The sequence below is a fragment of the Balaenoptera musculus genome, chromosome 2 (genome assembly GCF_009873245.2).
Source record: "Balaenoptera musculus isolate JJ_BM4_2016_0621 chromosome 2, mBalMus1.pri.v3, whole genome shotgun sequence".
NCBI classification, from domain to species: domain Eukaryota; kingdom Metazoa; phylum Chordata; class Mammalia; order Artiodactyla; family Balaenopteridae; genus Balaenoptera; species Balaenoptera musculus.
Genome location: NC_045786.1, coordinates 19,262,454 through 19,276,873, shown reverse-complemented (window position 1 = coordinate 19,276,873; position 14,420 = coordinate 19,262,454). Strand labels below are relative to the sequence as shown.

At 35.7% G+C, this 14,420-nt stretch overlaps 1 protein-coding gene across 2 annotated transcripts in view; it reads right to left on the bottom strand.

Annotated features, from left to right (window-relative positions):
• Positions 1-1,492: 1,492 nt before the first annotated feature.
• Positions 1,493-14,420, bottom strand: part of LOC118890566 (ankyrin repeat domain-containing protein 26-like) — a 57,771-nt gene continuing 44,843 nt past the window's right edge. For both annotated transcript variants that reach the window (XM_036843603.1, XM_036843602.1), the window contains exons 15-19: positions 11,882-12,172; positions 11,085-11,302; positions 9,475-9,703; positions 3,254-3,299; positions 1,493-2,072 (exon numbers count right to left, since the gene is read on the bottom strand). In XM_036843603.1, the coding sequence (XP_036699498.1) occupies positions 1,936-2,072; positions 3,254-3,299; positions 9,475-9,703; positions 11,085-11,302; positions 11,882-12,172 (921 nt within the window). In that variant the 3' untranslated portion in view covers positions 1,493-1,935. The remainder of the gene's footprint in view (positions 2,073-3,253; positions 3,300-9,474; positions 9,704-11,084; positions 11,303-11,881; positions 12,173-14,420) is intronic.

The window sequence follows — 14,420 nt, the reverse complement described above, 5'->3', positions numbered from 1 at the left end:
GCAGGGAAAACCAGTTTCCTCCCGCCCTTCACCTGCTGGCGTAGAACTGACCTGTTCTCACCATGTTGCCCCAGGTGCAGGCCTGGGCGAGGGGGAAAGGCCTGTGTATTTATTGTGAGATATTAATAAGAACTCTGTCTCCGATCACAATACGTTGTGGGTGCATTCAGGATAAAATTAAAGAGCATTAAAAGCCCAGCCAAAAGGAGAGAGTGTCTCAAAGAGGTCAGTTATATTGAGTGCCAAGAGGAATGAGAAATTCAGATAGAGAAGGACTGGAAAGGTGTCACTTTGATTTAGCGATGTGGAAGTCATCGGTGACTTCGGAGTAGTTTTGACAGAATGGGGGAAGGAGAAGACAGCCTAGAGTGGGTGGGGATACAGGCAAATCTTTCAAGAAGTTTGTCGTGGGTAATGAGATTCCCTGGTACACATGAGAGGGAAAAAACAGGGTGAAAAGTTTACAGAGAGAGGAGATGTGAAATCGACATTGTGAAGAAAGAAGATGCAAATTAACTAAATAAAAGTAGTAGAATAATTTTCTTCAGCAGCACGTAGATGCCTGGGTGGAGGTAAGGGGGAAGAATGATAAGCGATCTCTTACGGAGTTCTGCCAACTAAGTACACTGAAAGGACAGAAGAAAAGGGAATAAAGGATGTAAGTAAGAGTTACTAACATTTTAGCTCTTGGAATTGTTGGGAAGGAAAACACTTCCTCTACCCTCTTAGGTTCATTAATTGGGAATCTGCAAATTAAATTGACAAAAGCAGATTACCATGAGAAAAAACATTTAATTGTGTATGACTACATGGAGGGTTTCACAAAGAAACGTGATTTGAAGGGGTGGCTACAACTGGGGGCTTATATACTACTTAATAAGTGACAGGGAGTAGGAGAAAGGCATCTTCTGAAAAACATGACTTCTTGGTGGGGGGAGGGAAGGGCACTTATGGGAGAACAAATGACATTTAGGAAAGATAAATGTTACATGAGGAGAATATATGGGCGATATGGTAGTTTTATGAAAATGTCTGTTTGAGTCTGGTGCTTGGAACTTTTCTCTAATTTTAAGACTGTTTCCAAAAAGTAAGTAAGTAAATAAATAGAAAAGGTGAAAAGTCTTAGGCAAATTTTATTTCTCCATGAGGAAAGATCTATGAATGAGTGTTTAAAGTTATATATACTAAGTTTTATGGCACTATAACAATCGTTAATACATCAAAACATTGACAATAAGGACTTCCCTGGTGGCACAGTGGTTAAGAATCCTCCTGCCAATGCAGGGAACACGAGTTCGCCCTGGTCCGGGAAGATCCCACATGCCATGGAGCAACTAAGCCTGTGCGCCACAACTACTGAGCCTGTGCTGTAGAGCCCGCGTGCCACAACTACTGAAGCCCGCGTGCCTAGAGCCCAGGCTCCACAAGAGAAGCCACCGCGATGAGAAGCCCATAGCCCCCGCTCGCTGCAACTAGAGAAAGTCCACATGCAGCAACAAAGACCCAACACAGTCAAAAATAAATAAATAAATAATATTTTTTTTTAAAAAACAAAACATTGACAATAGCCATAGCAGCAGTATATCCAAATGATGTCTGTCTAAATCTTTAGGTCTATATATAGTGATAAAATTGGAAATACAAAAAAGCTATCAATCAACACCACTATATATTAATGACAAGTTTGGTTGTCTGGGTGCTGGTATCAGGGCTCAGTCTGAGTATGTAAAACTCAACAGTGTTTTGATTCACAAAATCTGCTTAAAAGTAAGTTAGATGCAGAGAAACATGGTTTAAAATACTATATAAATTTTCATCATACACATATAATACAAAAATATTTTCCTTTAATAAAGATTTTCACATCATGTTTAATGGGAAACAACTAAAATGTTATGCAAACAACCCAGTAGGGAAATTTTTACTATTTATCTTTTAGATCATATAATTTTTCTTCAAAATCTGTACATATTCTTGTGACGTTTTCAAAACTAGATCTTGATTTAGATTTGACTCATCAGTAGCTCCTAGAGGAGAAGCTCTATAGGATCCAGATTCACATTCAGCAGCAGCTGAAAAGAAAAAGAAAGGATTATATTCTTTACCTAAAATACTTGAGTTAACTAAATATAAGTTAGTAAAAAAAAAGCTGAGACCTTCTAAGTGTTCAGAAGAATGAAAATTATCTATACACGACATAACACAAAATACAAGATTACTATTATATAATTTGCCCGTGGTTGCACGGTGAATTAATTGCTCTTGTGGCTGAGTATCAGAGCTTCTGGTTTTCTCATTCTTCATTCATTTACTCAACAACCATCTGCTAAGGTGCTGCGACAAGCACTGAAATTACAAGATGAAGGTGACACAGTCCACCCTGAAAAATCATATACTATAAACTGGAAAAACAGACAAACAGGCAATTTCCATACAGAGTCATAAATACTATGACAGGTATAAAAGAGGGTACAAGGAACCCTCAGAAGTGACACCCAGCTTTGTGTCAATACTGTCAGCTTTCTGGTGGAGGTGGTATGTAAGTGGATACCTGAAGGACAAGGAAAAAGTACGGGAGACGGAGGGAAGAAGCAAATACAAAGACTAAAGGTGAGGAAGAGCACCTGTGGGATTGTAAGCAGTCTATTTGACTGGATGCAGAGCAAAGGGGCAGAGGAAGGGAGTAAAGAGATAAGGCTGAATACTATGGCAGGACCCAAACTGATTTGGGTGTTTTTATTCCATGATAAGGAATTTGGAATTTTTCCTGAGAGCAAAAGATAAACCAATGACAAAGTCAATGACAGGAAATTTTAATGTCAGCCACTAAGTGACAGCTACACGAACGTGACTGCTTGAGTCTGGGTTTTTTGGCCTTAATCACTACCAGAAACTTGAGAAGTTGATGAACCCCATGTTTTCTAATAGTGTCAGTGTGCAGGCTGACAGTTCCACAGGGATGGCAGAAGTAGAGGAAGGATATAGCCAGAAATAAAAAGAAATACATAGACTTTTTGAGATTTTTTTTTTTAAAGCTATGGAACATGATGAATAAATGAGGAATCAGGATATTTTTCATTATGAATGTTCATGCTTTCACATTTTTCATTAGATATGTATAAGAAAAGATATTTAACCTATCAATAGTATCTGTAATCCAAACAATGGAAAGAGATGCCATTTACTATTGAATATTTACAGTTTATTTCAGAACTCAATGTCTAAATTTAATTCATAAATTTCGGCAACATACCTTTTTCTAGTTCTCTAGTTATATTTTTTTCCATCTCCTGCTGCATCTGAAATAAGTAAAATATTATTTATGTTTAAGTTAGACAAGAGACATTTTTGTAGGAATGATGTATAGCTTATGAAATGTGGCCTTTAAATAATACTTCTAGAGACTAGACCTAATTTGAGGATTGCTTAAACAGAAAAATAATCACATAAATAAAATAAAATAAATTCCTACTTATTTTGATTTTAGATAATAGAGAACATATATATGTAATGTTATTTAGATTAATCTGATAAAAAGTACAATAAATATCAGTCTATTGAATATACATATTTCAGAGGGTGATATTTGATCTTATTGGTACAAACAAGTTTAAACGATTCAAGTCATATATTACAATGAATGCATTACTTTGCAATTCTTAGAAAAATTGCTCTTTATAAAAGTTTAATCAGTTTTTTTACTCTAATGGATTTTTCCTTAAAATGAGTTTTCCATTCTTACACTTCTATAAAACTAAAATTTTAAGGTATGTTCTATGGTAATAATTTTTCAACATAGAATCTTAAATACATAAAATGAAGAAAATGGTTCTGTTGTAATGTCATGTCAAAATTCTAGCGGCAAAAAATTAAGTAAAGGTATTTTCCTGTCTATGTTAGGACTAAAACATTTATTTCAAAAAATCTGCAAGAAGAAAGGAAAAGTAGAGGCTAGAGCCAGTTTTCAAACTCAGTGTCTGATTCATGACTTTCTAGAATTAGAAACAAGGAAAGCAATATATAATTCTTTAACTGTAACTTTGTTTCCATTCTAGAAATTAGGGCCAACTTTTTGAAACATTTGACTAATTATAGTTATCTACTTAATTATGAAATGTGTGGGAACATTTCAAACTGTATTACAAGTGTCTCCACCTAGAGTGTTCTTTTAAAAATCTTTCTTATAAAAGGCACCCTCTCACTAAACAGGGTCTATAATAGTATACTGAACATAATAAACACTGTGATGATAATGATAACATGATAGCCAACGCCTTTGTAAATTTTAGGTGTGAAGACAAATTTTTTGACTAGCAGGTTTCCCCAATATTTTCAGAGACTGTTTTCCATAACACTTTTCTGACAACAGCACTATAGAGAGGCCCTGTAAAATGAATAATGTGACAACATTATTAGACAGGTCTTGTGAAACTAATAACTCATAACAGATGAAGGAAGAAGGCTTTACTGAAATGATTTTTTATTACCATTAATAAACACTGCAAAATGTAGGTCACATTTTTACACGTGTTGAATTAGGGAATGACCCGTGTAACATTACTCTCTTTTCCCCCAAAAGCTCTTTTCCTAAATACGTACTTCCGAGACCCTTATGTTGATTTCTAGGTGAGGATAGTATTCAGCTGGAGGCAGTAGTTGGAAGTCGAACATTAATAAGGAGAACACACCTGCATTTTTCTTTAAACTTTTCCATTTAACAAGAACACAGAAAGGTGAGAAAATTATACACAGGAAAACAATATATCAGCAAGTTTTAATCCTAAAGATTTTTAGTTAGAAGGATTCTCTCATAACTGGTAGTTTCCAAACTATGTCCCATAGAAATGGAAGGTCCCACTGAGGACACTGCAGGATTGAAGGACAGAGAAGTCACAGCTTCAGGGTCTCCGGCCACTCCTTTAGCTAAAACAGCTCTATATTTGTCTCTGTTTTATATAATACAGTTTCATGCAAAATTTTTTTTTTTTTATAAAAGGAAGGTTCTTTTCCTTGAAAAAAAATTTTTTAAGGTATGAGAGTCATTGATTTAGTCAAAGTCCCTAATTTTACAAAAGAGGTAACAAAGGCTCAGAGAGACTTTGCCTGGTGTCACAAAGCCAACGGCCTTCTCACTGAGTCTAGAGTTCTACGCCAGCTACTTCCTCAGATTAAGAAAAAAAACACATAGATTTTTAACTATAACTCAGAGAAAATAAATATGTAAAACTTTGTCATGTAGCTCAATAATGTTTGATGCATGAGACATGAAATAGTAGCTTTCTAACTAAATTATGTTTTAAAGGCATGAACAAGAATAAATTATCATAACTCCTATTAGTAGCAGTCAATATATTTAATTTATAAAGCACAGAATTTTTTTTTTTTTAACCACAGGACAGGGAACTTAAAGGAGAAAATCTTTAGTTGAATCACGCAGGCCAAAACTGAGGAGATTCTTCTTTAAAAGGATATTCGTTTCCTCCAAATAAAACTTGGTTTACCGAAATGAGTCAACAGATGAATTATCCACGTTGCGGGCTATTTATGGCAAAATTTAAAACACAAAACAGATTTCTCTTTACCATCTAGCATACTTCAATCTCTCATCATTAGTTTGCATGTACAAAAAACATGAGTGTAATCTCAATTAGAATTTAGAACCAGTCAGAAATTACAGGCTAATTCCTTGGCCTAAAGTTTCAAAGTGAGGACTTACACTCCTACCCTCCTCATGAGAGGAGGGGAGATTTACCCAATGGGTGAATTTGGGAGAAGGAACTAAGAAGTGCTTGCTTGCTTCCGAATCTCTTCTTTGAGAAGGTGTGTGTGCCCTCGGCACTGGGAACGGGGGTCTGCTCTCATGCCCACAGTAAGCAGCCTGCCCTGGGGCGGGGGTCAAGCATTTGCTTCCCCCCCTTAGGCCTAATTTGGGATGAAGTATTCTGAGGCCCACTGTGACTGCACACCTAAAGCACGTCCTCCAATTCATTACTTATGTGTCAGTAACAAAGCTCCTTAGTTGATCTCCAGCTGCTGACTCCCGCGTGCTGAACTCTGAAGGGGAAGAGAAGTGTCATCTGCCACCTGCCCACCACAGCTCCGACAAGGCAGAGGACCACACGACACTGAGGGAACGTTTTCTTCTTCTCCCCTGACTTTATAATTAACGTACATTGTTCAAAACAACCCCCACTATAAAGTAGGGGAAAGGTGAAAGGAACATTTTAGAAAGAAACGTAGTGAAGCCAATAACAATACGAAGCACAACAAGTATGTGTTCCCTTCACTCAACCATAATGTATTACTGTTAAATTATATCTGACACTGCAGGCTGGAAAATAATGTTGCACTCTCTTTTTAAGACCAATTTGATGAATATATACACACCACACACATACACATGCACACTCATTTCCAAAGTTAATTTATTTTCAGTAATTATTGATACTTTAAAAATTTGATATCACTCATTTTAAATGTCATGAAAATGTAATAAAATCAAGTCATTTAAACCACTTCAATTCATTATCCAATTGTAAACAGGCTAATGTACGAAGGAAATTACACTTGGCAGTCTGTAGACATTAAATACATGTATTTTGCTGCAGAGAGAAGAACTGAGGAAGCATTTGTAGATCAAAGAGCTGAAAAACTAAGTACAGAAAAAATAAAATGAATGAAAGAAAAAGAACTGTAAGAAGTTGAGCTATTACCTCTATCTTTCAAAAGAGAAAACACCTACTCATTTGTCCATGTGGACAAAATGAAGAGGGAACAAGAAGGATTACACTGATATAATAAACTGAGACAATAAACAAGTTTACTGAACTCTGCCTGTGCCTTATGAGAAACTAGCTTAACTACTGTGGTAATTTGATTAGAGTTAAAACTCAGAGTGGATAGGCAGTGCCTTGGTGATGTAAAGAGGAGGCCTATTTTTTCAAAAGAAATGTGACTCAATATCCTGGTGAGATACAAAATGTTGTATCATATAAAAAGTCAAAGTCTTAGGAATATTAATTGTTTTAGCTTCAGTGCATTTGTATGACCACATTTAGAAAGAGAGTTGCTAAACTGAATGGACATTGAAGCAATTTTTTAAATTACTTAAATAAATGATTAGAAAAATTTTGAAGGTGTCAGTAATGCACCAAAAGTCCAAAATCAGTCAGTGTAAAATGTAGTCCTCCTACTTAAGACAGATTTAAAGGGCATTTATTAACTACTGTGGCCATGCATCGTGTTTGGCACACAAATACCTAAAAACTCTTGAACATAAAAAAATCTTCAAACCAGCGAAATTGTGTCTGTTATAAAATTGTCTGGAATAGATTTCTAAGTTTTCAGTTCTTGAAAAAATTCTATGTGCAAGAAAACCTAACAGTGATGTAGCTGTTCTGGCTAATGTTAACTTTTTGTATTTTATAATAATATAATTAAATAACACAATTGAAAAAAACTGTAAAATTACTTCTGATATATAGGACAAAACATCCCAGAATTAACTAGAATGTGAAAACTGAGGGTAAAATTAGCAAGACAGATACTTAGTAATCTCCTACCCCCACAATGGTATCAACTGACAAGACTGAACTTCATGTACTGGTGAGGGAGGTAATAAATCTAAGTGTTAGGTACATGGAGAAAGATTGCTGCTACAACCAGCGCAACTGAAACCACAGACATAGAGCAGTACTTTGCTATAATTATTTTCCTTAAAGTTAGGGGAAAATGCTGAGTAAGATAAAACTTCACAGTAGGAATAGTCCAAAATGTTAAAACCTTGCAAATAAAGGAGACTGATAAACAAATGCAATCCTAATGCCATTTTTAACATTTTACTTTGTAGAATCATAGCTAAAACCTTTAGAACGCTATCATTTTATAATGTCCCATCCAAAAACCCACCCCCTTCTATCATTTTAGACAGTACGTTAACACCTCTCATAGTACTTGTGTTTTCCTAGTAGAAATAATTATATTCCTAGCAATTCTAGAAGGCACCTTCTTTCTGTAAGTCTTACTAAGAATTATGTGAACAATAACTGTATAATAACTCTTCTGCGGCATTCTGTAGTGATTATGGAGACATGTCTTTGCATCTTGATAGAGTAAGTAGTGCTCTTCAATCTCTCTTATTAAAACCAGCACGATTTGGCAAAGACCCCACAAGGGAACTATGTATACCTAGTAACTACAACATTGAGTTTAAAATAAACTATTTTTCTATTTATCTAGAATTACTAAAAAAATAAACACCTCTTTCCTCCAAAAAAATTAAAGGAAAAACTTCCCGCAGAAATTTTCTCTCACATTGTTTTTGCATTCACACACTCTTTCATCTTCATCTTGTAAAATGATACATTGTCTGATTTTTTGGGTGACAACTCATGAGAACATTCTAAGTTTACATCATGCTTAGCAACTGACAGAGGGCTTGACATGCATTTTCTTTTTGACCCTGGAGTCCAGTTTCACAGCTCTGAAGCACTTAGACCCAATTTAGCCACAGCACTGTCTAAGAAACCTTAGCTTTGCTCTTCTGTGATTTGTTACAATGTGAAGCCAAATGAGAAAACAGGCTGAGACCTCATTTAACAAGGGCTACTTTTCTCTGCATCAAGAACATCATGAAAACACCATCAAAACCATAAACCCGTGTGCACTGAGTGAAATGGATATTTTAATAACAATGATACACAATGAAAACTAATTGCAGTTTAAAGACTCCCCATCATTGCCATCTTAGTCATCATTCATCCAGGTGATGGCAAAATAGAGACATAAGTGGACTTCATTTTAAAAATTTAAATATTTGCTTTATTTAACTACGTATTTAGAAATGTTCTACAATTGCTCAGCAAGACATTTTATAAAAATTCAATAAAAATGCTGTAAGTAAAATAGCAATTAAGGATGCACTCTCATGTACGAAAATGACAAAAAATTTTAACTTAAAAACAGAAATTAACCTATTTAGTGCTACAAGTCTATTTAATTCACAAAAAGAATTTATCTAGCATTCCTTTAAATAAAAAAAATCCATATATGGTTAAGTGTTTGGATGCCAATCATTCACTTATGCTTAGGGGTAGAAAAACTAGGGTGCAGCAAAGCTTGAAAATGATTATGAACCATCGCCAAACTGAAATCAATTTGAAAGTATATCTTTGGTTATTAGGCAATAATATTTAATTTCTAAAATAGAATTTAACTGCAGCTTTTCAAGAAATTTAAAATTTGTCAGTTTAATTACAGTTACTGAATAAAGTTAATGATAAATCTCTCTTGAAAATGAGAAATCCAGGGACTTTAAAAAATCATAAAATTTCTGTCTCTTTATTAGCACAATTAATTATGGCTTTTACTTCGTGTGCGTAAGTCAAATAAACAATTCAGAATTTCACCAAATTAAAAACAAGAATTAATTATCAGAAATCTGAAACCCAAGGAAAAAAAGATAATATAACTAACCTTAGTCAAGTAAGTCTCCATGCTCTTATTTGAAGGGCGTGAACTTGAGGTAGAAATCTCTAAGTTTTCTCCTGGAGTAAGATTTCTATTGAGCACTAAACTATTATTAAGATTTCCAACACAAGGTGGCTCCAGGACTGGCCTCGTAGTAAGAGTGCTGAGTAAAGATCTGTTCTGCTGTTTCTCCACCAGTAGTTTGGTACTGATCTCTGCCAGCCTCTCATTAGTCCTGGGAAGATGGCAAAACACCAATTTCATTCATTTCATTTTCCCTAAATGATTCCTAAATGATTTGCATTTTTTAAATTGCCATAATAGTAAATGGAATGTCCCATTAAACCACGTTTTAACACTGAAAATAGGTCAGAGCAGACCTACTATAAACAATTCTAGGTGTAAAATTGTTCTAAAGAAGTATATATGTGTCTGAGGGATCCTTAACTAACAAGCAAGTCAAAGTCGGGAGAGGAGAGAAATGGCGTCAGCGGTTTAGATGGCTTAACAGGTGACACTTGCTGCCTTCTGCGATGGCTGCACTTAGACACTCATCTTTAGTAAACCAGCTCAGGGATGAAAAAACAAACCATCCCTCAAAGACATTTTCAAGCATTTGCTTTCACCACCCCTGTATACACATTTCACTCATTACCTCAGAGAAATTAAGCATTCGGCACTGAGGAATAATCTAGAGCAGCGGTCCCCAACCTTTTCGGCACCAGGGACCAGTTTCGTGGAAGACAACTTTTCCATGGATGGGGGTGTATGTTCAGGCGGTAATGCGAGCGATGGGGAGCGATGGGGAGCAGCAGGTGAAGCTTTGCTGGCTCGCCCACCGCTCACCTCCTGCTGTGCGGCCTGCTTCCTAACAGGCTGCAGACGGGCACCGGTAACACTGCTACTGAGGCACTGGAGGTGAGATCTGCCCTTGCGGTCTTCCACACACCCCCTCACGCAGGCCACCGTGTTATTTTTAGACACTTTGTGAATTATACAGCCCTTCGCCCCTCTGTTACTTTCCCCTTGTTTCACAAGCATGCCTTTATGTAGAGTAGAAAAACTTCAAATACAGTAGTTTGTCTCAGGGCGCCCTCTAGCGATGATACCAAAGATCATAATCAAGAAAGTAAATTTACCAAATGCTAAAATGTGACGCTTTGTGTTTAAGCTGTAATCTTCCAAAAAATAATTAAACTCGTTAATATTTCTATTTACGGGAATTCCAACAAGAAATTTTATCTAAATTACAAAGTTTCAAAAACACTTAGCTTAAAGACTAAATCAGGTTAACTATTGGGTTGGCCAAAAAGTTCGTTTGGGTTTTTCCAGTAACATCTTACGGGAAAACACAAACGAACTTTTTGGCCAACCCAATATATGAAAATATAAAAAATAAAGTTATGTAAAACCAACAAAAAGGTGGGGAGATGCAAACTGGACTAACATTTTAAAGGTGACTTCACTTACTAACATCATTTTCCAAAGTTATACTACCTAGTTAGCTTTCACTTCCTACTAATCTCATGAACCTGGCTCAATAAAAATTATGCTTTGGAGGCAAATTAATGAGCTAAATTTAAATTTATTTTCTATGATTCTATGTTTTGACTTACTTGTTTAGTTTATTTGCCAATGACTTTCTAACTTTTAGTTCTTCAAGGTAGAGTTGCTTATATTTTTCCAACTCTGCTTTATTAGAATCTTCTTGAAAAGTTTTCATTTTGGAGAGTTCAGATTCCAGATCTTTAATTCTGAGTTCCATTTGACTTCTTATTGAAGCATTATTATTCTCTCTTAACTGCTCTAAGTTTTCTTGAGATGCTGCTTGTGTCTAAAGTAAAATAAAAAGATACATGTTTAAAATAATTATAACCTGAATAATTATATTTGTGCCCTTTAGTTTTGCGTCAATGATTCAGAGAGCAATTTTAAATGTGAAAAAAAAGCTGACCTTTAAAAATATTTATCATCAATGCAAACTGAGTTAAATCTTAATTATAAAATTAAAGTTGAATCATTCTTATATTCGTACTCATGTAATCTCATAATTCAAAGAATAATAGGATCAATTTAAAAATTTTTAAATTGAACAATACAACTAAGAATAATCCAAGAGTACAGTACAATTTCTAAATCACAATATTTTTTTTAATCCTAATAGTTTTGTTTTATACCAGTTGGTCTTAAAAATAAAATGATTCTCTAGTGAGAATCGTTCTGAAAGATCAATTTAGTGAGAATAATGATGGAAACTGAAATATTTAAAGGGAGAAACAAATGCCACCTTCCTTCCAGAAATTTACAAAACAAACTGCTATAAGGGAAGTAGAAGAAACACATAAAATGTATACATCCAAAATGTAATTTATAGTGAAGTGAATTAAAGCACATTAAAGATCAATAAATTAACCTGTAAAAATAGGTTGACTTCTTTTAATTTTTCTATTATATCCTGTCTTGCTCTTTCTTCAATCTCCCGTTTATACTGCTCTACTTGACTGTGTTCTATCATATTCATTTCTATATGACTTTTGAGGTTCACTACTTCTTGTTCCAACTTCTTTTTATTCTTCTCTAGTTTTTCACATTTCTTTTGTATTACTTTCATAGATAATAACTCCTGTTGAAGAACTTGATTTTTTGCATCCAGATGTAGACATTTTGAAGATGCAGTTTCCAGTTCTGCTGTAAGGTCATCAATCTGCATGAATAAAATAAAATCGTTTGGTAATTAGGGACGCAGACTGAGAATAGCCTAACTCAAAACCAGTATCAACTTTTGAAATAAATTCAGTTACAATAAAATGGTATCTATATTGTAGCATGTAGGACCTTGAAGTACTAAGAAAATGAAGAAAAAAGTTCAAACCACCAAGAGCCACAAATATATATCCTTTACTGTCATCATTGTTACACAACATTTGCATTTGATTTTATACTCTTTTATTCTTCTATTGCTTCATGTCTGTCCTCCATAAAATGACTATAAGTCACCTCTTAGTAGAAAGCCTCTTACTCCTTCCCCACCCCCATCTTAACCCTCCATGATTTTTAAAGTTTTAGGGATATCATATTGAGTTATTTAGGGCTGAGTTAATAAATGCCTCCCAAAATAAGACTCTGAAAATCAAGCTCTAATTAATGAGTCTTGTAAATATGGCTTCTAATACCATAAGCCTTTTTCTGAATTACAAATATTTTATGCTAATTTGAATTGCATTCCAAGGAGAAATGCTTCGCAGGGTTAAGGAGAAATCACATCTCCCAGTGTAATAGTTTAGGGAGATGACCCATACATTTTTCTGAACAAAAGAGTGCCATTAATTCTTGTAATGCTTTGCTACTTTCCACAGAATAAGAGAACATACTAAACAAAACAAACAAAAAAACGTGCTGGAATTTCAACGACACTGAGTTGGGAAGAACTACTTCCCTTTAGACAGAATGATTATTTGGTAAGACAAGGCAAGTGGATGTGGTAGTTTTAAAACATGTCTACAGATTCTTTGACACTTTTCTCACGAAATTCCCAGGGCTTCACAAGACTGTTAATGGAAGCCTGACGGCCCTTGAAGAGACTGAAGGTGACAGCTTCTAGGCAAGGGAAGAAAATGACACTGCAACTTGGAAGAAGGGGGACTCTAGCTACAAAGCAGCTGAAAGTAAAATTGATGAGAGGGATAAGCTAAAAAAAAAGACTATTAAATATAAAGGATCCAGGACTCATTGGATTCAAATATCTGTATCCCATTTACAGCATCTCCACATGCCCAAATAATGCTAAAACAGAGAAATAGCTTCTGGGCTAAGATCAGATTTAGGGTGCTGCCAGGAAAACATGGTCTAAAGATGAAGCCAAGACTGTAGAACCCTTTACTAAGACCCTGGAAAGACTTAAGTTGGTGCCTCAAATTCCTTTAAGGATCTTAAAAAAGCATAAGAATTTTAAAGGCATCATCCTACAAAGTTTCCCGTCCTACAACAGCTTCACAAGAAGCCCAAGGGGAAGAGCTTATCTCAAAAAGATTTGGGAGGGTAGCTTTTCCAATGGCATGAAGTCCAATAAAATTCACAGGACACTCAAAGCTTTAAAGAGAACTGTGGTAGCAAAAACACTGCTTGCTAGCTTGGTTTAACAGAGACCAAGACAGTACAAAATGAGGAGAGGCCTTTGGGATTTTCTTAGAAGTTCTATAAGTCCCCCTTCCTCCAGGTTTCAGTGTCCTTTTCTTCCCTTGCTGGCTTGAGAAACACTACTCAGCTGCAAACACAGGTCATTTCTTATGAAAAGGACAGAACAAAGAGCTCAGAGGGTACAGCAAAGGAGAATCACTTCCATGGTCGGGACTAAGTCCTAATCAAAGAGCTGGCAGCAGGTATCAGGCTGTATTTCAGAACTGCTATGGACCAGCATGTCTTCCATTTTCCATTTCTGAATGGGAGAGTCTTTAGCAGTTTAACAGGATGTTGGGTATGTGGGTGGCAGAAAATTTGTCCCTTTAGTTCTCAAGTCTTAGTACTGAGAGGATTGGTACTCAAGGGGCTATACTCTAGAAACCACACCCAGGAGCCTCATCCCCATCTGTACCCAGTGAAAGATGGTAAGATCCTGGACTCAAGCCTGAGTCTGACACCGTAACAATTGAGACTTGTGGGGGAACTGGGTAGGGATAAGTGTATTCTTCGTGTGGAAGGAATATAAAAAATTGTGGCCAGTGGGTAGATTATGCTGGTTTTTAAATATATCCATAAGTTTTAAAAAAATTTATTCCATAAAAAAAGGTAGACTATGGGCCAAGCACAAGTGACTTATTCCTAATGAACAGAATATGGTGAAAGAGATGCTGTGCGAATTGCAAGGCGAGGTTAAACAAGACAACACAGCTTCTGCCTGGCTCTTAACCTTGGAACCCAGCCCCATGTTGTGAGGAAGCTCAGGCCACAAACAG